Source organism: Apostichopus japonicus, chromosome 7 (genome assembly GCF_037975245.1).
Source record: "Apostichopus japonicus isolate 1M-3 chromosome 7, ASM3797524v1, whole genome shotgun sequence".
Classification (NCBI taxonomy): Eukaryota; Metazoa; Echinodermata; class Holothuroidea; order Aspidochirotida; family Stichopodidae; genus Apostichopus; species Apostichopus japonicus.
In genome coordinates, this window is record NC_092567.1 from 17,056,710 (window position 1) to 17,084,654 (window position 27,945).

General features: G+C 39.3%; 1 protein-coding gene across 4 annotated transcripts; it reads left to right on the forward strand.

Moving 5' to 3' along the window:
- Positions 1-80: 80 nt before the first annotated feature.
- On the forward strand, positions 81-27,945 carry LOC139969517 (lengsin-like). 4 transcript variants are annotated; one of them, XM_071974568.1, is made up of 3 exons: positions 6,716-6,731; positions 10,019-10,102; positions 24,510-27,945. In XM_071974568.1, exon 3 carries the CDS (start codon positions 24,529-24,531, stop codon positions 25,906-25,908), a length of 1,380 nt encoding a protein of 459 aa, XP_071830669.1. In that variant the 5' UTR covers positions 6,716-6,731; positions 10,019-10,102; positions 24,510-24,528; the 3' UTR covers positions 25,909-27,945. The 4 variants fall into 4 exon arrangements, with proteins under 4 accessions (XP_071830667.1, XP_071830668.1, XP_071830669.1 ...); XM_071974566.1 differs by lacking the exons at positions 6,716-6,731; positions 10,019-10,102 and adding an exon at positions 81-502; XM_071974567.1 differs by lacking the exon at positions 10,019-10,102 and having other exon boundaries at positions 6,598-6,731.

Here is a 27,945-nt window from a genome sequence, read left to right on the forward strand (position 1 = left end):
ACGCGAAAATAGTCCGCAAAACCATGTGTATACTTTTATGAAATACTGCCCCAGTCCTGACAGTACTTCTAATTCTATAGGCCTTGGGGCCAATGTGCGCCTCTGAACAAAACTTTTCCCATTGGCTGAGGCTAAGTTGCTAACGCTAACCCTATTCCAGACAGTGATTACCACCAATAGGAAACGATTCGATCGGCCAATGAGAAAGCACTTTGTTGGAGGTGCACATAAACTGAACTCTTGAACACCCCCGGAATAGAGACCACCCTTCAAAACGAGCACGCGCAAAGATGTTAAGAATCCATCTTTTCACGCCCCGCGTGGTATATTCCGAGGTAAGCCAGATGTCATGTGGGGATCACATGCATATTTGGGTTCGAATGTGGGTATAAAGCTTGGAACCAGGAGCGAGAAACTCACACATCTACCAAGAGCCTCAAACGAATAACAGTTGTCATCGCAATCACCGCTGATATCTCACCACTCTCCACTATCATGTTCGGTAAGTTTGGTATATTCAAATTTATATACTCCATGGTGGAAATTAGTGATAGAGGTAAAGATTGAGTACTTTCTGAACTGCATAACGATATTAAGTTTGATACCGTATGATACGAGATACTGGTATTCAAGTTCCAAATTCATTTATATACTCCCAAACATAAACTTAGAGTCAGTTTGAATTGCCTTAATTAAACAAATTACTAAGCAATCATTCCAATCACATAACAAACATGAGGTAGAAGAATCAGAAATAAGGTATTTTTTCTGAGTCTAGTCCCGGGATATGTATATATATATATGCAGAAGCATATATACACAAATAGTATAGTTAGAAGTAATATTAGTGATAACCAACAGAAATAAAAGGAGAAGGCACACAAATTGTTCGTTCAGTGCAGCAGGTCCTAAACTCTGGAATTCTCTACCTCATCACTTGAGAAATATCACATATATTGACACTTTTAAGAAGCATTTGAAAACTTATCTTTTTAAGCTTGAGTATGGGCATTAATCTCATTCGTTGTTTTATTCACATTACTGTGCCCATTTTCATGTATATTTATATATTTTTGTTCTTTATTGTGGTTTATAACCCTGTCTTATATCATTTTTTTTACTTTTATTGCTGTTGTTATTACTTTTAGGTTTCTTAAGTTTGGTAATTTTATATTCCAGGTATTGGTTCTTTTGTACAGTGCTCTTGAGCATGTTTCATTTCATGATAACAGCACTTTAATATATGGTATTTATATTATGATATATATTGTATAATTGCTGAGAAAATATTGATCCCAAAGGCTTATAATTTGATAGAATTGTAGAAGATTGTTCCCACTGTTCTCCACCTTTTTACAGTTAGGGTGCACATTTTAAAGGTGTTTCCTCATTGTTTGTTCGTATTGTATACATACATACATAAATGCATATGTGTATTTGTACAGCGCTTCTCCAAAAAGATCGAAGCGCTTGAACAACAGCTTAACGAATAGGGGGGAAAAGAGTAACTAAGTAACTTAGAATAGAAAGGATTTTAGATGATTTTTGAAGGTGTAGAATTGATTGTAGTTATTGTTAGGATTAGGATCTAGGTCAGGGATTAGGGTTAGCGTTAGCCAGTAGGGGTGGGGGTTATTATAAAAATGTGCGTATCGTCACTGGGTTTACAATTTGAAAACATTATATCCGTTACGTTTACTTGTAATAACGCTAGAATTTGCATGTTGGGATGAAAACAGTTTCCGGGGTCATCGGGAAATTGCTGCTATTGTTGCTCCTTCCTCGTCAATGTTGAAATTCATGGTGCTAGTGAAGGTGATCTGATTATCTCATAGTTATTATACAAAATAAAATTGTTAGCAAACTGCTTATCCACTAGAGAGCCTGTGTAGGAGAATGTGTAAAAGTAAGTTGGTCTGACGTTTCGATCCTAGAAGGATCTTCTTCAAAGGCTAAATGACACTTACACAGTTATTATGTATGAATATTTTCGCCATCGAACACCGATTCGATCCTTTTGAAGCTTGAGTTTGGTGAGTGTACCTTGAGTCGGTCACTGCGTATAAAAGTATCATCAGCGATGAGCTTTCGCGCGTCTTGATTTAAATATGCCCAATTCAATCAAAACATCTCACGCGTGTTGAAAACGCGCTTCCACGCGTTTGGATATGGCCTTGTGGACGATTTTTTTGAAAATGCACCTAATTTTGTTAAAGTGTAGCGACATCCTCAAGAAAATGCTTTGAAATAAGGCCGGACTTTACTTTTTGCAGGAAGAAAAACAAGTGATGGGTAGTAGAACAGTTTGCTCTTCCATAGGACTGCTCTTATAAATATTTCTGAATAGTGTTTCCTATGCAGTGGGATATTCCTGGAGTGACTGACTCAAAGTCACGCTTAGTGAAATTGCACAAAAATCATTTGGGAAAATGACTAATCAACTTGTCAGATAAAGAAGAGAACACATTTTCGAACATGTTTGTCTGAGTTTTATCAGTTTTCACTTTTCAATATATCTTCTGAGCCCTGAAAGTTCCTTAGGTGACCGACTCATGGTACCACAATGCTACCAATAATTCGTCCCTTGTTTCACGCACTGACGAATATGCAAATTATTTTATTTTGTTTTACGTAGTGACGAATGTTTTTAAAACATTTATATGCCCTTAAAATTGTTCTACATCCTTTAAATTTGAAACGTCTATAAACTTTAATTTGTTTTCTGTAACATAAATCTATAGAAACTGCTTAAAAGGTATTATTTGTGATCAAAGATTCAGTTGCAAAGCAGTGAATTGATTTGGATCGTGATAAATAACTTTCTAACATTCGTCAGTACGCGAAACAAGGGACGAATTATATTGAATGTGTATTCCAGGTAGGGATGCTTATCAATAAACAATCCGAGAAACTTTGTAACATAAGAGGGCGTGATTTTCAAGAGCTGTATGAGCTGTCCCGAGCGCGACCATTTTTTTCCTAGTACGCTGGCGCGAAATTTACTAATTGGCCAGTCACATTTGTGGAATCCAGTTTCCCCAAAACCCAATTATCCAACAATTGTATCTAGTTTTGACCAAAGAATATGAAAGAACCTATTTGATTACGCCTGTGGAGCTATCCCTAACCTGTTTACTGAACCCAAACCCTGATTTTAAATCGAATTTAGGAAAATCCTGAGAAAGAATTTCGCGCTAGCGTACTAGGAAAAATAAAATAGCGTTCCGAGTTGGGTGCTGGGTTGCCTGGGCAATGCCTGCCGGGTCGCGAATTTTTTTTCCCAAACAGGTTTGCAAGTGTGTGTAAATAGTCGTTCATGATTGGTCGGAAAAGTTACGTCATCACCATAGAAACCTTCACTTCGAGGTTCTGCATCCGTTTGTTGCAACGAAGATATACCCGTTCATAATTACCCGTAGCTTTTCGTACATATATTTAGATATGTTTAGAATTGGTTTAGACATATTTAGCACACTAGTATTGTATGATCTACTTTGATCGAAGTTTTCTGTGAAGGCATTAATCGATAACATCGCACAGTGAAAGTTTCGTACAGGGTACATCACACATGCGCTGTAGGCCTATACGTATAATAACTCTGTAAACAGTGCAGTGACGGATATATATCATACTATACACTATACTGCTTTTGCGTATATTCACTCAAGACTCGTGAACTCGCGTCGTGAAGTTGCTTTTAGTGTAGGCCTACCCATTCCACGAAACGAATTCTGATTTCAATACAACGGCTCACGAATCGTTGATAACGTAAGCACGAACCAAATAGAATGTAGCGTATGTATCATAAGTGCAGGTCAACACGCAATCCAAGCATTAAAAGTAAAGTTAGGGCGTTTGAAGGGAAACCCCGTAACTAGACTCAATCAAGTGTCAGTGTGTAACTCAGTATAAGTCGTCGAACTTCCAAGCGATGGTTATTATTTATAGTGACGTCACGAGCAATCTGATTGGCTGAAAACTCCGTAATTGCAAACCTGTTTGGGAACAAAAAATCGCTGCCGGGTCAACTCGAGCGACCTCGATGTCCAACGCGTGAATGCGTGAGGTGGGTTCGACCTCGATGTCCAACGCGTGAATGCGTGAGGTGGGTTCGACCTCGATGTCCAACGCGTGAATGTGTGGGGTGGGTTCGACCTCGATGTCCAACGCGTGAATGTGTGAGGTGGGTTCGACCTCGATGTCAAAACGCGTGAATGTGTGAGGTGGGTTCGACCTCGATGTCCAACGCGTGAATGAGTGAGGTGGGTTCGACCTCGATCTCCAACGCGTGAATGTGTGAGGTGGGTTCGACCTCGATGTCAAAACGCGTGAATGTGTAAGGTGGCTTCGACCTCGATCTCCAACGCGTGAATGCGTGAGGTGGGTTCGACCTCGATGTCCAACGCGTGAATGTGTGAGGTGGGTTCGACCTCGATCTCCAACGCGTGAATGTGTGAGGTGGGTTCGACCTCGATCTCCAACGCGTGAATGCGTGAGGTGGCTTCGACCTCGATGTCCAACGCGTGAATGTGTGAGGTGGGTTCGACCTCGATGTCAAAACGCGTGAATGTGTGAGGTGGGTTCGACCTCGATGTCCAACGCGTGAATGTGTGAGGTGGGTTCGACCTCGATCTCCAACGCGTGAATGTGTGAGGTGGGTTCGACCTCGATCTCCAACGCGTGAATGTGTGAGGTGGGTTCGACCTCGATGTCCAACGCGTGAATGAGTGAGGTGGGTTCGACCTCGATCTCCAACGCGTGAATGCGTGAGGTGGGTTCGACCTCGATGTCCAACGCGTGAATGAGTGAGGTGGGTTCGACCTCGATCTCCAACGCGTGAATGTGTGAGGTGGGTTCGACCTCGATGTCAAAACGCGTGAATGTGTAAGGTGGGTTCGACCTCGATCTCCAACGCGTGAATGCGTGAGGTGGGTTCGACCTCGATGTCCAACGCGTGAATGTGTGAGGTGGGTTCGACCTCGATCTCCAACGCGTGAATGTGTGAGGTGGGTTCGACCTCGATCTCCAACGCGTGAATGCGTGAGGTGGGTTCGACCTCGATGTCCAACGCGTGAATGTGTGAGGTGGGTTCGACCTCGATGTCAAAACGCGTGAATGTGTGGGGTGGGTTCGACCTCGATGTCCAACGCGTGAATGTGTGAGGTGGGTTCGACCTCGATGTCAAAACGCGTGAATGTGTGAGGTGGGTTCGACCTCGATGTCCAACGCGTGAATGAGTGAGGTGGGTTCGACCTCGATCTCCAACGCGTGAATGTGTGAGGTGGGTTCGACCTCGATGTCAAAACGCGTGAATGTGTAAGGTGGCTTCGACCTCGATCTCCAACGCGTGAATGCGTGAGGTGGGTTCGACCTCGATGTCCAACGCGTGAATGTGTGAGGTGGGTTCGACCTCGATCTCCAACGCGTGAATGTGTGAGGTGGGTTCGACCTCGATCTCCAACGCGTGAATGCGTGAGGTGGCTTCGACCTCGATGTCCAACGCGTGAATGTGTGAGGTGGGTTCGACCTCGATGTCAAAACGCGTGAATGTGTGAGGTGGGTTCGACCTCGATGTCCAACGCGTGAATGTGTGAGGTGGGTTCGACCTCGATCTCCAACGCGTGAATGTGTGAGGTGGGTTCGACCTCGATCTCCAACGCGTGAATGTGTGAGGTGGGTTCGACCTCGATCTCCAACGCGTGAATGCGTGAGGTGGCTTCGACCTCGATGTCCAACGCGTGAATGCGTGAGGTGGGTTCGACCTCGATGTCCAACGCGTGAATGAGTGAGGTGGGTTCGACCTCGATCTCCAACGCGTGAATGCGTGAGGTGGGTTCGACCTCGATGTCCAACGCGTGAATGAGTGAGGTGGGTTCGACCTCGATCTCCAACGCGTGAATGTGTGAGGTGGGTTCGACCTCGATGTCAAAACGCGTGAATGTGTAAGGTGGGTTCGACCTCGATCTCCAACGCGTGAATGTGTGAGGTGGGTTCGACCTCGATGTCCAACGCGTGAATGTGTGAGGTGGGTTCGACCTCGATCTCCAACGCGTGAATGAGTGAGGTGGGTTCGACCTCGATCTCCAACGCGTGAATGCGTGAGGTGGCTTCGACCTCGATGTCCAACGCGTGAATGTGTGAGGTGGGTTCGACCTCGATGTCAAAACGCGTGAATGTGTGAGGTGGGTTCGACCTCGATGTCCAACGCGTGAATGTGTGAGGTGGGTTCGACCTCGATCTCCAACGCGTGAATGTGTGAGGTGGGTTCGACCTCGATCTCCAACGCGTGAATGTGTGAGGTGGGTTCGACCTCGATCTCCAACGCGTGAATGCGTGAGGTGGGTTCGACCTCGATGTCCAACGCGTGAATGCGTGAGGTGGGTTCGAGGGGAAATATATCCGTGTGCTTTCCTTCATCTATATTGTAGAACGCACTGCGCCATGCTTAAAAAAAAACATACGTCTCATAACCGCAAATAGCCTATAAGTAGTGATTTGTCTGTTAACAGTGTCCGGTGTATAGCATTCATTATTTTATGCTACATCTAAACTATTATATTGAACTTCTAGTAACAATCCCCTATTTCCCTACCACAGCCCGTGCCGTCATCCTGTGTGCTGTGTTAGCCTGTGCCGCGCTTACCACCGTTTCGGCCGATAGACAGGGATGGCCGGCCTGTTATGATTCCAATGGGAACTACAAGTGTTAGAAGTCGAGCATTCCATAACGGGTAAAGTTACATCGATCAATGTCACTGGAGAAAAAGATTTTTGTTTATATATATTTTTTTAATGGAAATCCACTTCGTAAATCTTGTTCATATCGCAGTGACAAATCACAAAATCAATGACAAATCAATATATATATATATATATATATATATATATATATCAATATATATATATAACAACATACTGCTATATTTCGGAGTGGTCACCACTCCATTGTCAGGCAAAAGTACAAGATCAATTAAATACAAGGGCTAATATACATCCAAGGACGACAATAGTGATAAGCATGAGTGATTTTTAAACTAGGAATGATTAGAACAACCAGCAAATTTTTTAGTGAATATTTTTAACTAAGGGATGAATAGAACAACCAGCAATAAAAAGTAAATAGGGATTTGAATAGCTCCAACCCGTAGCTCGCTACATACATATATATATATATATATATATATATATATATATATATATATATATATATATATTCCAAATTCGGCACAAAATTAACTGCCTATCCAAAAATGTCATTTACCTCATCTACTGCAATATTTGTAACTTACAATACATTGGAGAGTCAAAAAACACTCTTAGAATGAGAATGACACAACATAGATCGGCGATCAAAACAAAAAAGATCTACCGCCCTGTTGCAAATCACTTCAATCTCCAAAATCATTCAATTGAGAATTTGCGTGTTATTGCCATTGACCAGAACGATTCTTGGACAGATAAATCTAGGAAAGCGAAAGAAAATTTCTGGGAACTAAACCTAAAGACCACGGCACCATTCGGTTTAAACATCAGAAACGATTTGCCGTCCCAGATAAACCAAAACAATTCCTTTACAATTACAACGGAATCGGATTAAAATAATCCGACGCGGATTAAAATAATCCGAATTTATAAAACTTCTGCTCTATTCAGCAGAAATCAGTAAGTCGCTTTGCCTTTACAACCATGCCGACATCTTCTCTATAAAACAGTTTCAATTCCTGCTACTTTCGGTGATCATGCACTGAAGAAGAGCTAGTTTTGCTCGAAAGCTCTGAAAAAACCAAACATTGGCTGTTTTACTTCCAATCACTTACCTAATTCAATTATTGTATCTCACTCGAGATCCAGCCTTTCTCTAAATGCAGCATAGTTGTTTAACAGTTTTTCCGTTATTCCTTTATATATATATATATATATATATATATATATATATATATATATATATATATATATATATATATATATATATATATATATATATATATATATATATATATATATATATATATGCTGTACAAAGTACCAAAACATATATATTCTCTGACAGAAAAATATTTTTCTCTAACAAAATATATCAATTCTGAGACAGAAAAAATGTATATTCTACAGGAAAAATTGTATTCTGTGCAAAAATATATTTTTATTGTGTGTAAAGAAAATATATATATTCTCTAATATTCAAGACCTATTCTGTGCGAAAAATATATTCTGTACGAAAAATATATTCTGTGCGAAAATATATATATGCTGTACAAAGTACGGAGCTTTGTAAGTGCTGACTAAGATGTTTGTTAAGTTGTTCAGTAACTTCAGTGACCAGCCTGTTCATTACACTGGCCATTCATAAAACGCACATGTTTGCTCAGTTCATAGTTAGTGGGTTTGCGATATCACATTGCACATGATAGTACCAGGGATTATTCAATAACAACTCCCTGATTGTACGACGTTTCGTTCGACAGCGAAGCCTTCTGTACCGTACGTAATTAGCCGGCTTAACAGTTACTGCTCACTTCTTCACATTTCAAGCTTGGAATGTTAGCCGTTAGCAGTTTGCAAAACCTTGCAAAGGAAACAAACGTTGGAAAGTCATTTGCACAGCTCAAATTTCCTGCGATCTACCGCAAGTGTCTATTGAAATCTGCAAGGCAGGTAAACTGTTACGTCAGTGGTGCAGGGCGCATTTCACTCAATTGTATATATATATTTTTTTAGAGAATATATATATTTTTCTCTTAGAGAATATATATATTTTTTCTCTTAGAGAATATATTTATTTTTTCTCGTAGATAATATATATATTTTTCTCTCAGAAAATATATATATTTTTTCTCTTAGAAAATATATATATTTTTTCTCTTAGAGAATATATATATTTTTTCTCTTAGAGAATATATATATTTTTTCTCTTAGACAATATATTATTTTTCTCTTAGAGAATATATATATTTTTTCTCTTAGAGAATATATTATTTTTCTCTTAGAGAATATATATATTTTTTTCTCTTAGAGAATAAATATATTCTTGGCATAGAAACATAATTTTTGTGTTAGTATATATATCTTTAACAGAATACTTATTGTTAGATAATATATTATTATAAACATATATACAAATATGTCTAAAATGTATTTTTGAAGTTAACCATGTATATATTTCGCAAGTACAGCATATATATATATTTGTACGTAATATATTCCGCTTTCTCGCGCCATAGACTGGAAGTTGTTATTAACTGTTGAACTGTAAGCATGAGAGCCGTATAGCCAATCGGCTATGGAACGCGAAAAGGGCAACCGTATTTCGTTGTCTAAACTAAGTTTGTTGCTGTCTAAACTAAAGCTGTTGCTGCTAGTTTACCATGTTGCTGTTGTTCGTTGATGTCTAAAGTCACGTTGATGACTAAACGCGCGTTAATGTATAAACTCACGTTGATTTATAAACTTACGGTTGATGTCTAAACTCACGTTGATGTCTAAACTCACGGTTGATGTCTAAACTCACGTTGATGTCTAAACTCACGTTGATGTATAAACTCACGTTGATGTCTACACTTTCGTTGCTATCTAAAGTTCGTTTGTGAACACATTGTGAACGAACATCATTCTTTCTTTTCAAAAAAATAATAACAATCAACCGCAAGTTGCTTCCGTGCAGTGCTAACAACATATCTATTACAGAGATTTTCATGCTAAATACAGCCAATGACGTTTTCTAAAATTTCCCGAGATTTGTTTGGTTAATAGTCCCTTACCCATTGTCTGCAAACATGCTTGCATCTTCAGTGCTCAATGAACGCAAAGTATGAAGGTTCAACTATGTAACGCGAAAGGGGGGGTAATCGTTAATGTCATGCCAGATTTGTAGCAACAGCCATGTAAATATCCTTAACAACCTGACTTGTCGAACAAAATCACGTTGTTAACGATATTTACATGATAGTTGATACAACTCCGAGGACGTTATTTACATTTATATTGTTAATGTCATATTTGAATAATTGTTTTATCACAGAAAGTTATGAGTTGAGACAATCTATGAATTTTGCGGGAAGCTACCACAACATCTCTGATACTGAAAAGGACTTTAAATCTCACAGTATGTTATGTTCTCTCCCTTTTGAGAGTTGATAATGTAAAATGTGCATTTATACCACAGTTATTTCTTCGTTGCAAACTTGCGTAAAGTTTTGCGGTCCCTTTGACCACGTGCTTCAAGTCATGATTCTGGTGCAACACTAATTCGTGCGCATAAACTACTGCAGTCATACAAGTCAAAAGTAGTCATTGAAGTTTCGACATTGCGTAAAAATTGTATTTAAATACTATAATTTTCGTGGAGTTGGTTGTTTCCAAATACTGAAAAGCATCCAGGGTAAATGTTGGATCAGTTGCTCTATGGTTGGATGTAGTCTGCGCTTCGTGAGTAACAAGAGGGGCACAGTATTGAAGTACGTAGGCAATATGACTCACAGAACTAGTTTACTAAACCCGCCAAGCAAGTTCATTCGTAACACCAATCCAGTTCGGAGTTTCGATTTGCGAAAGGGATTGTGTTGTAAATGGAATATACACAAACCTCGCTCAGCATTGTTAAGAATTTTAGACCAAAAAACCCGCTAACATGTTATGCAAGAAACGAATCATCCAAGATACACTCGAGTTTTGACTAAGGCTATTTGTTGTAGGTAAGGTGATATGATCTTTTCTCCACAAATTTTCAGGATATGCGCATGTGCACTTGAAACTCCGGGACGAAAACATTTGTCTTTAGTAATATTACTGTCATTCGTTTTACTTGATTGCCGACAGTCACAACATGTCCAGACATCATTTAATGGTTCAATAAATCAATTTTAAGTACAGTATTTTATGCTGGCATTTTGTCTCGACACTCGTTTTACTTGATTACCGACATTCCCAGATTATCTCTACGCATTGTTGGAGGGGCTCAATGAAATCAGTTTAAAAGTGCAGTATTGATTTAAAATGCATGTCCAGACATCATTAAATGGTTCAATAAATCAATTTTAAGTACAGTATTTTATGCTGGCATTTGGTCTCGACACTCGTTTTACTTGATTACCGACATTCCCAGATTATCTCTACGCATTGTTGGAGGGGCTCAATGAAATCAGTTTAAAAGTGCAGTATTGATTTAAAATTGATTTATTGAACCATTAAATGATGTCTGGACAAAACAGGATTTAAAGGGGGAAAATAGGAATTATAGCCAGTGGTGTGGCCAGTATTCTACTAACGGAAGGGGGGGGGGGTATCCCTCATGGGCCCAAAATTGGTGGAATCTGAAAAATGGCCTGAAATTTGGTGGGCCATAAAGTTTTGAAGGCCCTACATTTTTAAGCTCGAAAAGGTATGAGCTTCTGCACCATTGGTGCTCTAGTTGACGTTTCCATTTTTCCTCTCTCACTAATGTATCTGTAAATATATACTATATCTGGTCTAGCATAACGCGTGTGTGTGTGTGTGTATGGACGCCTTGAACAATTGTTCAATTGTGCATTGGAACCAACTGTGGCTGGTCTTGAACTCGACCGAGCCGTCAGGGAACATGACGCATTTCGGGAAGGGGCGACCGCCCACCCCCGAGCAAATTTTCTCTATGATATCGCTAGTAATTTAAAAATAGACAATGCTTAGATGCAACTTACAAGGCCTGGGAAGTGTCATATCCAGCGATCTGGGGGGCATTTTCGGCCAAAATTTTCTTGTACGCTTCGCGCCAACTCATGGTGGCGCTTCGCTTAGATAGTTTGCTTACAGGCTTCGCCCTTCCGTTGGCAAATTACTCGCTACACGCCTGTTCGAATTTGTAAAGCAAAGAGCAGACATCACATAATATCAGTGAGCATGAAAATGCATGTTCAAAAATGAACAGCCTCAAAACTGTCTATGTGTGTAGTCAAAGGCGTAGGAGCCCAATTGGATTTGGGGGCTGTAACGACTTGCCCGAATAATATAACCAAAATTTTTCGCTGGGCGCGCGTTCAACATGTTAATGTCAATATCATATAAGCAAGCATAGGTCATTACATCGCATGGCATCGTGTACCGTACGGTCCTTCAAAGTTGCGCAGTCATCCGCAGGATGCTAATGTAAACAACGAAATGTCTTATGTAGATGGAGAAAAAGTATACAGGTCCAATTATGTCAAAACTCTCTTTTACAGTAGTAATGGCGAATTAGTCTGCCAAGCTTAGAACTTTATTTTAATTACCAAGGAGATCATTTTTAAACTATTCATTTATTCTCAGGATATTGCCCGAATTTTCAGGGGAACAAGTTTGGTTGGGGGGGGGGGGGGCTGCAGCCCCCGCCTCCTACGCCTATGTGTGTAGTGTTCGGGTTCGAAATATCTGATATCGGAAATATCTGCTCTTTTTCATTTCCTTCAACGAAGTTTTATAATTGCCGTTATAAGAGTTTGTAATATTTGTACACCAATAAATTAACTGTGTCTGAATTTTCGAAAACTTCCTGACCAACATTCTTCATCATACTTCCCTCTACTGGTAGCAATTTTGACCTCTCTGTTAGGGGTTGAAGGAGGTTTTTCTATATTGGTTGTCCATACATTGAATTTTGTGCAACATTATGTACATGTTTTGAAGTGATTTTTTTCACGAGAAATGTGAATTTTCAAATTCTGAACAAATAATGGGCTACTTTGAAAAGTGGGGCTTTCGGATATTGTGGGCCGTGACGTAGAATCACCTACTAAAGCAATGATCCACAGGACATGCAATGAGGTCGAACATGATGTGTGACTGGTTACAATCTTCAAAAAGGTTATGGATGAAACAAAATATTGGGAAATACTTGGTTCTCAGGCAAAAGTGTACATGTGGTTGGTCATTTTCAAGCCCGAGAAGTGCCATTTCCGGTGATCTAGGGGGTATCAAAACCTGAAATTTTCTTGTACGCTCCGCGCCAACCGATGGTGGCGATCCGCTTAGATAGTAATTCGCGCCCCCGGGTTAGAAAATCCTGGATACGCCCCTGATAAGCCCTAGATATTGTGTACATTATTGGTGTTCGATCGCGGGACGCAAACTTGTTTTTTCTCGAGTAACAACACTTTCACTCGTTTTACTTGATTTTCGACATTCACATCATATGTATAGCTACAGCATTTGAAGAGCTCAATATTAAATTAGTTGGAAAGTGCAGTATTTTTATGCTGGTACTAGTTTGTCGCGACACTAGCCTTTTGGCTTTATCCACACATATGCGTATGGCCACATTATCTAAGGAGCTCAAAGTAAATCAGTTGACAGGTGCAGTATTTTTTATGTTGATATGTTGTCTAGACACTCCAAGTTTTACTTGATTTCTGACATTCACAACATATTCATAGCCTATAAACATTATCATAGACGCTTTGCGTAAGAGTTGTACACCGTACTACAGCGCAGTATGCACACATTTATCTTCACTTAATTTGTATCAAATAGCAAACAATGTATTGATTTTATTTCCAAAGTTAATTTAAACCATGCATTTTACTATCGTAGCCCCGACAATAAGTTATAAACTGTATAGACTAACAGAAACGCGGACGGGCTGGTTTTGCACCCTGGGCAGGCGTGTAGCCAAGGGGGGGGGGGGGCGAAGGGGGCGAAAATAGAAAATGCTTAGATGCAACTTACAAGGCCTGGAAAGTTCCATTTCAAGCGATATGGGAGGCATTTTCAGCCAAATTTTTCTTGTAAGCCTACGCTTCGACTTATGGTGGCGCTACGCTTAGATAGTTTGCAGAAACATATTTACGGCTCTGATAGTTTGCCTGCAGGTTCGCCTCTCCCTTGGCAAATTCCTGGCTACGCACCTGACCCTGGGTACTTTTTTGTTTGTTATTTAACTGTCGTTGAAAACCAGCAACGAGTTGAATGTATAGATTAATAAAAGCGAGGCATGTGTGGCAAGCCAAATGCTCAATAAATCGAGAAACATGGATTTTCGGTCGAAAAACCATGTTTATCGACCGATAAACCATGTTTATCACTCGAAAAACCATGTTTATCAACCGAAAAACCATGTTTATCGACCGATAAAAATGGTTTTCACCGAAAAACCATGATTATCGGCAGATAAACATGGTTTTTCTGAGAAACATGGTTTATCGAACCATAAACAGGGATTTTCATTAGATATTCCATGTTTTTCTTTCGAAAATCCATGTTTTTCTTTCGAAAATCCATGTTTATCGGCGATAAACCATATTTATCGGAGATAAACCATGTTTTTCGACAGATAAACATGGTTTATCGCCGATAAACATGGTTTATCGACTGATAAACCATGTTTTTTGTCGAAAATCCATGTTTATAGGCGATAAACCATGTTTATCGACCGATAAGCATAGTTTATCGGCGATAAATCATGTTTTTATATTTGGCGACTGATGAAAATTTACCGGAACTACTTCCAAAACTCTACATGTTAAGTTAGTATATATATGATAAAATCTTTGGTTCCGAAGCCGCATGTGGGCGAGCCGTACGCAAACTTCGTATGGGCCCGGTCCTTTCCATAATTAGGAACAACGAAATATGGCCCCTGTTACCGGCGATGTGAAACTGTTCATGGTGTGCACCGGGTTGTATCTCCTGATAAATTCTGCGTTGGCGCCTTTGCCGAATAGAGAGGAGAGATTATCAAATTCCCAACCTTCTGTTGACTATTTCATACACAGACTTTCCAGGTTACTGCGGAATTTTTGTACTGTAATGTAAATAAAATCTTATATAGCGCACTATACGCGCAATGCATCTGTGCGCTTTACAAACAATCTAGATAATACAATGCCAAAACAGGTTTGACTTTGCTTAGCCATTGGACTATTGTAAGCCTTTATATTATGCAGTTAGGCTATTTCCATAGAGTTATTAACGAGTTCCTATTATGCTCAATGGCCGTTTCCTATGACTTTAACGGTCTTCTGTAAACACGGGCGGCGATTTGTTTCAAATATTGGGGAGGGGGGGATTGGCTTGGGTGCCGGCGGGTAGCATCTTTCATCCCCAAAATTGTTCGCACGCTTCATGGTATTTTGTATATATACATATATACTGGTTGCTACAGCCCTATATTTTCCTTTTTTATCGGCAAAACAAATTTCATTACGGATGCGGTCCGTCTAGCTAATTCATTTCGAAAAGTCAAAACAGCTTTTGGTGAAAGTCTGTGATGTTTTTTGGTGATATTTAGAAACAAATTGTGACACGGTTAGACAGGTGCGTAGCGAGGAATTTGAAAAGGAAGGGGCCAAGCTTGTAGGTAAACCACCTAAGCGTAGCGCCCCCATGAGTTGGCGCGAAGAGTGTAATAAAATTTAGGCCGAAAATTGCTCCCACATTGCTGGAAATGGCACTTCCCAGGCCTAGTTAGTTGCATATCACGCTATAATGGAAAAGTTTCTTGAGATTACAAAATCAACCTGCAATTGGTCGTAATGTAATATGACCTCTTTTTACCAATTACTGTAGTTTGCAACGCCTGCCACATATTTGTCATTAGTATAAGGGTCTTTGTGTGAACGCTGTATGATGAACTACAATGTAGACATGAACATATCCACACAGTGTTTATACAAAGAGCCTAAGGGTGTTAAGAAGCTATGCAGGATAATTGTACAGTCTAGAACAGGTTGATTTACGACCGTGTCAGATCGATGACGGTGTACTATTACTAAGCCTGTGTGTCGCCGATTATTATTCCGCACTTGTCCAGTATGCGGACTGTGCGGGACCGTAGCTATGTTTTTACATGGTTTATCGGCGATAAACATGGTTTATCGGCGATAAACCATGTTTCTCGATAGATAAACATGGTTTATCGGCGAAAACCTTGTCATCGCTCGAAAAACCATGTTTATCGCTTGAAAAACATAGATTATCGCAGATAAACATGGATTGTCACAGATAAACCATGTTTATCTATCGAGAAACATGGTTTATCGCCGATAAACCACGTTTATCGCCGATAAACCACGTTTATCGCCGATAAACCACGTTTATCGCCGATAAACCACGTTTATCGCCGATAAACCACGTTTATCGCCGAAAAACCATGTTTATCAGTGATAATCCATGTTTCTCAAGCGATAAACATGGATTCTCGCCGATAAACCGTGTTTATCAACCGAAAATCTATGTTTATCGGTCGATAAACATGGTTTTTCGATCGAAAAACATGGTTTATCAGTCGATAAACATGGTTTTTCGACCGATAATCCATGTTTTTTGATTTATTGAGCAATTGGCTTGCCATAGACATGTGTCTGTAAGCTGTATCATAAGTTCAACATAGCCTAATCAAGTTTAATAGTTTTACCCAAAACGATTGTGACCCGTCATAGGGTCTCTGGTGGACCGCCATGAAAAGTGTTATTCAGTCAAGGTATAATCATGCAGTGTTTACCTCCGGCAACCCCATTGGTGGAAATCCTGCCTATATTGACGGTTGATTAATAAAGCACAATAACAGCAGTTGATGTATATAGAGTAAACTATATTTCTTAGAAGAATGAAGGGTCAAAATTCACACTAATACACATGCATATGCTACGTTGTTTCGAATAGGTGCAGTGAACGGTGAAGTTAGTTCATAATAGAGGTGGGACAATCTTTTGTCGCTATATAGCGTAGAAAACCTATATATGTTTACTCAGCTGCAAGGGCGGCGGAACCCGGGGGGCACAGGGGGCACGTGCTCCCCCCCCCACTTTTCCTCAGGTTAAAAATGTGCCCTTTTTCTACATAAAAATTGAGGTGTCTCAAGTTAGCAAGAGGCCAGGGAACCAGAATGAACACTCGGGAAGGGCCGTTTCCGGCCATCTGAGGGGTTTGTAAAACCAAAAATTTTCTTGTACGCTCCGCGCCAACCGATGGTGGCGCTCCGCTCAGATAGTCGTGCATACAACTTTGCAAATCCTGGCTACGCCCTGACTTTTAATGAACTTCTGTGGGTCAAATTAAAGCTATTTCGAGTGGAAAAAACTTGTAAAGATATTAACGAGAGATAAACTCTAATTCGGAAGGTTCCTACATTAGCAACTAGCATAATTTCACCTAATTTTCTCAAAAGAAAACTAATTGTTCCTTGTTTCCCAATTTGCACATTGGATATTGCAGTGCTAGTATGCATATTTTCCTTAAAGGGGGGGGGGGCGCATCAGTCCAATCACATTTCTGCAAAGTGCCCTTTGATGTCGGTGCTCCCCCAGATTAAAAGTGTTTCCGCCGCCCTTGCTCAGCTGAGACTTATTAATTTTGTCGATTAATATAATGTAATGTCATTTGCACCAAAATACCGAGGGTGATAGCTGCACGAAAGGTTGTTCGACTACGTGCCGCTGAGCAGCTTGTGCCACTGAGCTTTTGCGTTCTTTCAAGTCTGGGAAATTGTGTAGGTTTTTTTTGTAATTAATGTAATTGCTGTATATTTTGATTGCATAAGCTACGCAAGTCATCTTAAGTTAAAGGCAATTTTTCTTCCCATTTACGTTAGGTAAATATAGCTTTCACTAATATTACAAAGTAAGTTATCAGAACCATTAAGAAAAATGAGGAACATAAACTGTGCTTATCAAACTCGTAACCACCCGATCGCTTTCTAGGAGGGTCGCTTTGTTACTTTACATGACAGTATATTGGTGAATCTTATATGTTTAATGGTCAATCAAATGTCAATGGAAGGCTCGATTTAATTAAGGCAAAGATATCTTTTGATGAAATTTAAAGCGGACACAAAACACAACAATCATCTTAAGCTTATCTATAAATGACAGAGATCCTTGTGAAGGACAACTTCTCATAACAGCTCAAAACTTCTTGTTCCGTTAGGCTGAGATATCCTACTTTAAAACTCGTGTCTGGGGTTATCAGTTTGTACCATCTCTGCTTTCAAATAGTGTCATTACGACCTGAAAACGTTTGACATTCTCCTTATTTTGTTTTAAGTATTTTCAAGGTAAAATGTCATTATAAGTCTTGACTCATTTTTTGTTCACGTTTTGTTTTAGATTCATCATTTGTAAACCCTCCTCCGTTACAGAAAATAAAACTTACACTAAAAACAAGAATAATATAAAAAACAATTTGAAGAACATGTGCATGGCTCGATGATGTCATATTTAGACTTGAGCAAGTCTTCGGCCTTGCGAATGAAGTTTATTGAAGGATTAGTTCAGGTGTCATACATGTTAATCTTATATGAAAGAAGATAATAAAAGAAACACAATGATGAAGAAACTGTTCAAATATCTTATTCCGTTATGGAGATATTCAAGTTTATAGTTCTATCTGATTGTGTAGAAACTGCTGAAATCAGACTAGCTGTGATGTCACATCCTCACATTTCGGAAAAGTCTTTGTTATTTTATTAAAATGTTTTGTGAGATTTTATGACTTACAACCAAAAGATATGCCATGTGGATCTCATATTTGTCAAGGGAAGTATCAGAGATTAAACATCTGAAGAATTTTTGATTATATTTTTTTAGATTTGTGGAAAAAAAAATGTAATTAATTTTTATTGAAATATTCACACATGTTAAGAAAGTGAGGATGTGACATCACACCCTCACAGTTAGTCTTTCTACACCAGTCTTTTTCAAAGAAATTTGTATATCTTCAAAGCGTGATATCTCCTAAAAAGAGCATGCTATCATGGTAGTTTCTTTACTGTTCTGTTTGCCTTTTTGAGCTCTTTCATACAAGATAGACATGTCAGACACCTGAACCAATCCTCTAAGCCCACTTGACATTTTTATTCAAGTGTATATATATTATGCAGCTTTATAGGGCAAAATATTTATCGGCGTGAACTTTGTTATCGAAGAAAAGTTAATACTACCAGGTTCTCACAGTGGCGTAGCCAGACGGGTGCATGTGGATATTATCCCCCCCCCTATCTTTGGGGGATTTTGGGCCCAATAAAATTTCGGGGTGAGCCCAACCCTCTCCCAACCCCCACCAGCAATGACAGGCAACATCTTACAAATAATTCCTGAAGTACAATGCATAAAGTGATATCTTGTACACAAGGTACAATATATACAGTTGAAAATTCTTCAAAATTGTTACAAAAGTGACAACATATGGCAACCTCCAACCTTTTTTGAAAAACATTTCTAAAAGGAAAGTGGGGGGCACTCCCCTTAGACCACTCCCATGGATGACTTATAAATATTTCCCTCGCCACTTATGAAGGTTGTTGTGCCTCTGAGGTAGAGCCTATACCGTGAAATGTATAGTCACCAATATTCTCTTTTCCCTGGTGTTTGCTACTGGCAACTCTTAGCAAAAAAAAAAGGAAACCAGATAACGCAATTTGTAATATAAAATCCTTATGTGGTCTTTGTAACCTTCATAAAAACCCATATGTGACCGAGATGTTTATTGCGAGGTATACTCACATTAATTGCTCATATGTATTGAACCCATATTTTACTCAGGCACATAGAACACAATTGGGCATCCATTGGTTTACCCACACTCATTTGCGCAAGTGAAACTCATATAATCCACGTGGAACCCAATCAGACATCCAAACATTTCCCAATAATTCCAAACCCGCATATCAACCCAGTTGTAACGCAGATGGGTGCTCTTTAACTTCCTATGTAAAATCAGACATCCCAGAATTTACACATTAATTGACCGATTTGTAGACCACATCCAACCCACATTGGCGATGCCCAAGTTAGCCCATGTATCTTTACCCACACATATTTAATACATGTACAACACTGGCCCAAGTTGGCGCTCCGTGGTGAGCCCAAGCTTATATTTACCTCCACGTAAGACCCACTTGGGGCTGAAACTGTTGTAATGGCTGGGTTTGGACAATAAAACGTTTTTTTTTTTTTTTGCCAATACTTACCAATACCAATACAATATCCAGCAAATGAAGTTTGAGAAGAGCTCAGAGAGGAAAAATGAGAAACGCGTCCGAAAGTGTTGTTCATTACTGGTATGTGATGATATGGATACGTGTTAAGGTGGCACTTTTAACTGGTGCACAGATTTAACTCAAAAGTCGCCCATGAGTCGATCCATTGAAAAGAAAGAAGACAATGTTGCCATGGCTACTTGCGAAAGTAGTAAAAAGGGCAAGGAAAAAGAAGCATTTCACTGAAATATATTCTTCATAGTATCTATGAGATACTTATAGGCCATCAGCTGAAACTCAAAAAGAGGCTGTAAAATCGGTTTCGTTCCAGCAACACTGGGTCTAGATTTTTAAAGCATTTTTGGGTAGTTTAATGCATCACAGACATTATATCAAAAGTTCTCCAAAACATTTCCTGCAGTATTTTCGTAACGCACCCTCGAAATTGGGTATGTTATATAGACATTACGTGCTACGATGCTATGTATTAGGAACACACTAACGTTAGCTTTGGTACAATGGTGCATACATACCACTCTTTTCTTATATGTTTAATTACGACTGCAACATATTTTTTGTATAATAGTTGGGTCAGGGTAATAAGAATGGTGGAAGAGGATTCTGGTCTAAGGGTCAGTGAGGGTTGTTTTCAGGCATTACAAGTTGTGCCCTGCCCCCCCCCCCCCTCCATTTCCGCCAAAATGGTAAAAAAGCACATTCTCAACTTTGAAATATGAAATACAATTTTTACACATTATAACTTAAGGGTTTTAATTATAAAAATGTACCACTTTTAATAAACTCAGATATATTGCTTTGTAATATATCAAATATTTTTAGATTTTCCCCCTATGTTATGAATGCATTTCGTCTGTGCATGTATGCGTAAATATACACATATAACGAAAAGTTCCTCTCCATAATTGTTACACTCCCCATCCAAACTGTTTTACACATGTGACCCCCTCCCCCTCTACTTTACATGTAGCTAAAACCCTAGTTACAGTGAGATGTGCCAATGCCCCAAGACCAGTGAGCTATTTCTTTTGTATAAATCAATATATAAGTAGGCACACTAAGACGTCATGGCATATCGTAGATGTGAAATAAAGTTATAGTCGGTATATATCTGTTACCTTAGTACTCTTTCTACAGTCTTCTGCAAAACAAGGTACTTTCTCCATGTTACCGAAACGACATGTTTATAATTCCTATTCCTGCAAAAAGAGTTTCCAAGGGAGTTAACGTATAAAAGAAAAGATCGACAAGGTTTCGAATGGTATTTTGAATAATAATAGTTCTATATTCTACAAATAATATGAATAATAAAGGTGAATGGTACAAATAAGTGAATAACGAAACAGTTAACTTAAGCCCCAGATAGAAAGAAATAATGTATCTATTAAGACTGGGTCGATGCACTCAATGGTGTATAGTAGAGCTGGGCTTTTGCAATGATTCAAGATACAGGTTCTTCATCAAAAGGCGCTGCGCGGAATTAATAAGTGATTAAAAGTTCATCTAAGGACAGTTGTACTAGTTATAACAGGATCCACTTCAATTCACTGCATGGAAGTCAGATATGGTATGGAAAAGGGAAAGTCCATTCCGTAGTAGAGGTGAAGATAATTAGATGAAATAAAGTCACTAAAGCCTTGAATATCCTTCAGTCAAAACTTGAACAGATGCACAAAACGTTTTAACAATATGAATAAAACAGGTAACGAAATGTTACGGCAAAACAATAAAGAACCGTGATATTGGAACAGGGTCAGGGGCGATGGTTCACCAACAGCAGTATATAAACCTCTGACTGGTTTCAAGACGCGGTATTTGCGTCATCGTCATCAGTAAATATAGTTGTGAATATGCAAGAGGTAAAGCATGCCCATAACACCCTCCTCCCCCCTCCCCTCTCGGCCAAAAAAGTGTGATTTGAAGAAAATGTGGATATTTATCATAAGGTGTCTGGTAGGTAGGGTAATCTACGTAAAACTACTAATAGCTAAAATGAATATATGTATAAGATCATGTTTTCTGATTCCTTTAAACTCTGGGGAACAAAATAATGACAACATAATTTCGAAAAAGTTAACCCTCTTCACAAACTTCAAACTTGATTAAAATTTCAGACTAAGATATCAAGATTTAACACCATCACAGTTCATCCTCCAAATCATCTTCCCCTGCATCAACAATCTCAACGTTTTCTTGGAAGTTGCTGCAATTTCTACATTTACATAGGCCTGTACACAGTAGTTGCGCTTTCATTCAGGAACATCTTCCTTTAAAACATTTGCTGACTCTACAACTACAGCTGACACACTGAAGCAAAACATCTGGGTCAGGTGGCTTCGTCATCCAAGTGATTATAAGGTCATCATTTTCAAATTTCCATCCATGTTCCTCTGTTGAGAGTGCATCAATCCTTTGCTGCAATGCCCTACTGTGAATAGCAGCCTGTTTGGTGCAGTGCTTAACATGCTGGATCAGAGCATCTTTTGTTAGTGGTAAACTCTGCTCTGAGGATGGAGATGAAGAGAACACCTTGTACCATGAAATTGGATATTTTTGAGTCTCACATTTTATGATGGGTACCAATATAATTACAATTCAGCTAGAAATATGTTGCAAATTACTTTAATAATTTCAATGGAAAGATTAACCTGATAAATTGCATCTCAAAGCGTTAAGAAAATTTTTTAATTTTCCTTGGGGGAGGACCTCCATATTCCAAAAGTCCTAGATCCACCCCTGAACACTCAATGAACCACACATTGAAGACAGTACTTTACCTGTCAAGATCTGTATGTCTTCCTTGTCAAGAATTGTATCTAGTTTCTTCAACATAGAGAGTGGTACCTCACTTCAATGGCAACGCAGTCTTTTCCACTAATATTCGTAAAATCTGGGCACATCTTTTTTCCGCTCTGCTGCTTGTCGCAGCAATACTTTAATAAAATGAAATAAAAAAAGGAAATTGTTTTGCATTTCCTGTTGATCAAAATGTAAGTTTGAACAAATAAGAGCTAAGACAATTTTATTTATATACCATGTGATCTGCTCATCTTCTATGGACAAACAAAGACACATTCAAATTTTGCAAACCAGTGTCATGCAAAAAAAGAATTAAAACAGGCTTTTTTTAACAGTACAGTACAGTACATTATCTCTTAATGTTATGGTTTCAATTATACAATGGTAGACTATACATGTTACTAATAATAAAGGAGTCAGATACTTGTTCATTTTGGTAAAGCTGGACAGGCTGACCATAAGACCTTGCAAACCTAACCTTATTGCACCTTTGCTACACTTATTTTTCTAACTAATATAATATCTCTATCATTCAAATAAAGAGCCACAGTAAGAAAACTATGAAGCCTGTATTTAACACTTAGGCTAGTGCCCCAGATGGAGAATTTGAAACAAATTTCCGTTCCTTCCACCTTATAACAAAACAAATCAGATGACCATGCGACTAATTATATTATGTTTAGGTCCAACACTGTGCCCTTTGACTTGGATTCTATCCCTCAAGAGCTACTGATCTTGCATTATGCAACTTCTATTAACACTTCAACTATGGCACGGAAGTACAAGTAGAGTCGTGTAGTATGCTTAGGCTTACCTCCATCGAAAGTCTCTGCCTGCTGCAGCTTGTCCTGCACCCGTTTCCAACGCCGAGTAATGTATTGTTTCTTTTCCCACATATAATTAATTGAACAGGCAATACACCAGAGCTTCTGCTTGGTTTCCTGGATCTTTTCCGTCAATTCTTCGTTTCAAATCATATGGGGTCTCCTCTGGTACTGTCCGTTTTCTTGCAGCAATGTGCTTGCTATCAATGAACCGCCTGTAACACTTATCGTGGAACCCCATCATACTTGCTGTTGAACACACGCTTGATCGTAGTAGGCCATGGAGTAATTAGTAGTGCGGCGATATAACTGTCTCCGCCGCTGAGATTAAGCCAATCTTTAGCGCAGGAAGTAACTTTAGTCCATCGTTTATTCGTCAGTGTCTTGACTGCTTCAAATTTTACAGATTCAATGTGCACTGAGCACTGTAGATTTCCGTGTGTCGGAGACTCACTAGCGCCCGTGGGAGCCGCCATGTTTGTTGTTTTCTACAAAGATTGCACACAGAACTCATGGCTCATTGGACAATTCATATCACATGGTACAGATATCTCACTGGCGCACAACTTTTGAACGTAAAACGGCAGGTTTCTTAACACACGCAATAAAAAATATAGTTCGATCTTTCGAGCGACATTGCAAAAACACTGCAGGAAAGTACATGGAGAACTTTTGGATCATTAATCCTAGTTAATTTATATATTCAATGCTGTAGAGAAATTTTAGACCCGCAGTTGCTGGAACGAAACAAGCGAATTTCGACCTTCAGCTGATGGCCTATTACTTATCATGTCACTTGATAAATCTTGAAGCAATCGTTCTATCATATTTGTACGTAGTAACTTCTATTTATTGTCGATTTTTTTCATATATATCCTAAGTCATTCTGACATAGTTCCTTTATGAACGTTATTTTCAACAAATGTCATTTTTAATCCAATTTGCAGAAACTTGTGGCCATAAATTATGACGTCTACAGGGCAAAGCATGGAGCTACTCACGGCTGTGGAGAAGAGGATTAAAGATGATAACATTAAAAACATTCGCTTTGAGTTTCTTGATACCAACGCGGTCGCTAGATCTAAAACCATTCCTGCTCGCCACTTTAAGAGCACCGCCACATCTGGAATCCTGTTTCCAGGTGTCTTTTTTGCGGTGACTGCAAGATCAGACATACCATTTGAAAGCTCTATCGCCAAGAAATACCATTGGTCTGATCTGGTATTTCTACCCGATCTGTCCACGTTCGAAGTATTACCATGGACTCCAAATACAGCGAGAGTGTTCGTCTCAGTATCGGACATCAGTGACGGCGACAAGGCGTTACTAGATCCACGAAACGTCGCTCGGGCTCAGTTAGAGAAGCTCAAGGACAGAGATCTGAGTATCTTCTCATCATTTGAATACGAGTTTTGGGTAGTGGATGAAGAAAATAGGAAACCGATCATCGACGGCGTAGATTGCTACGCCACCATTCGTCTCGCAAAGCACCAAGCATTTTTTGACAAGGTCGCTGAAAATCTCTCACAAGCCGGAGTCGATATCGAATGCGTCGAAACTGAATACGCCAAAGGTCAGTTTGAGTTTGCCATATGCCCGACATTTGGAATCAAAGCCGCAGATAACGCCGCCACTTTCCGCACTGGTGTAAAAGAAATGGCGATGCGAAACGGATTTGTCGCCAGTTTTATGTCGACGCCATATCCTGAAGAAGGAGGGTCGTCGGGGCACTTCAATCACTCATTGTGGTCACTCGATGGTAAGACGCCTAAAACAGGTGATTCTTCTCGGCCCTATGGACTCTCAGAGATTGGAGAACACTGGATAGCTGGTCTTCTAGAACATGCTCCAGCATTATCCTTTCTACAGAGTCCAACTGTAAATTGTAGAGATACAGTGAAACCAGATACATTCACACCATTTAACGCCACGTGGGGAGTAGATAACCGTACATGTGCGGTTCGTTTGAAGCCAGTCGGGGCTCATGGGATCTACATGGAGAATCGAATGGGATCAAGTGCTGGAAACCCTTACATAAGTCTAGCTGCTACAATCGCAGCTGGAATAGATGGTATCGAACGTAAGTTACCTCTTCCACCTCCAGTACCGACCAACAAGCCATCACATATTGCTGAGCACGTTCCACCGAACACTGCCCTCCTGCCCGCTGACATGGAGGCTGCATTTCAAGCCCTAAAAAAGGATGAGATAATAGTAAGTGCTATTGGGGCCGACCTTGTCGACGCTCTGGAGTCCGTACGACGTCTTGAAATGACCACATTTGCTGCTAACAGTGATGTTGAAAAATTTGAATTGCACAGGCGTATGTATTTTGATTACGTTTAAACAAATTGAGAAAAAAATACAGAGGATTTAACCGTTCCCCCTCGGAAAGAATGACGTCATAAAGCTCGTACAATCATCGGGCAGCTTAAACGCATCGACTTTTCTTTTTTCATTCTTTGATTTTGTCTCCAGATGAATTCATTTGGTTATATATGTTAATCGGTAGACTTTGGTGAGCTCTTTGATCATGTTCTGATAACAACCAAAATGAAAGAAGAATATTTCTTAATGGTATATATTATATAAACCCTTACATAAGTTAAATGTTTTTTTTCTGTCTTCAACAGATTAATTTTTTTTTTAAATCAGCATACTTAGCATTTAATACGCAGATTATGACTAATGATATTATACATTTAATTTTGCTTTGTAACATTTGTGTTATAAAGTTCGAAAATGTTATAGTAGATTTGATGATTTAATAAATATTATATTCAAACAAAAAGTTACATCAGAACATTTTGGGTACGGGGTATACCCTTTTCATTCCATTCAATACATTAATCACTTTTGTCCTGGAAAGGTATTTTTGTTTGAGCTAGGGGTTCATCTTCTAACATTGTATTCATCGTTTCTATAATTATTTTCAATTGATTCCGCATGGGTTTTTAATCTGCTTCTTGTTCTTCTTTATTGGTACTTGCAATTTCCATCTGTTCCCTCCTTTTACCATTTAACTGTTTTGAGTGAGTCCGTGAATGTTGGTTCCTGCTGTATAGAGCTCTTGCTAGGAAACCTAAACTTCTAGCCTAGCATCCAATTCTTCAGTTTCACTCATAGCATTGCGTTGTGTCCACACAGCTTCTTTCCATCCTATAGTAACTCTCTTATAGTGGGCAGTTCTTCTGAGATTTGGAGAGCAGTTTGCGTTCCATTTCTGAGATCCTCATGTATATTCTTAGTGGTTTCTCTGCAGGGACGTAGCCAGGGGAGCAACTTCCCCCCCCCCACCCCCTCTCAGTGTCGAAAAAATGTTTAAAAAAATGTCTTGAATACGTCAGCTCCGTTTACTCGACTATAATCGTAGTAACATTCAGGCCTATTGATTCGACTTCTTACTTAAGTTTGGCAGATGCAATCAGCTAAATTTAGCCTATAGCCTATTACAAGCCTACAGTTGGCCACTGCGTAATAAAATACATGTTGCATGCCTAACCGCACTCCATGGAGTGTCACGAACTGTATACACAACGACGTCGCACAACGTTACACGTAAGTCGTTCTCATCCTTTTCATGATTCGTCCTAAGTTGTTGCACGAACAGCATGTTATGAAGCTAAGCTAGCAATCGTACGTGATACGCGCTTCATATAAATAATTATTGCACTGCTAATACTCTGCGATAACGATATTTGTTTTTAGGCTACTGCTTATCTGGCTGTCTTACAAAATGTGAAAGTTTAGGCCTACATTGTCCATCAGTTAAGTTCGTCAACTGTATTAAAGTCCAGACATTGGACAATAGATATCCTACTGGAAAAATTGTAAAAGAGCACTATGTTTGTCTTTCTGATATAATATGTAAAAGAACATGTAAAAGAATTCAAACAGGAAACAAAATCAAATTATGATATCATATGATAATGATGAAAATGGCAAAACATTGCACCAGGTCGCATCTAAAGACCTTCAATTGTTCAAAAATATATCAAAGGGGAGGGGGACCCCTACCCCCCTAGACCCCTTCCCCATATCAATCGCAAAATGTGCCCCCCCCCCCTTTTTTTTAAATTCCTACGTCGCTGTTTCTCTGAGAGCTTCTATTTCGTCAAGAGTGCGCTTGATCGATATCTTGTGCTACAACATGCACGTCTGCAACAGCTGAATGTTTTCTATACATTTTTTAGGATTTTCATGCTGTTTTTCGTTTAATATACGGTATTCTAAGAATTTCATTGCATCCCTTTTTGTCTTTTTGAAAATTTGACATATTTTTTGACCAATATCAAAGTCTCCATTCTCAAATGTTATTTCATTATAATGTCTTGCATGAGGTTTTAATCCATACTGCTTTAATAAAACTAATCATAAACTCGA

What these genes read in the sequence shown, in the direction of transcription:
- LOC139969517 (XM_071974566.1), top strand. Translation starts at nt 24,529, where the DNA reads ATGACGTCTACAGGGCAAAGCATGGAGCTACTCACGGCTGTGGAGAAG.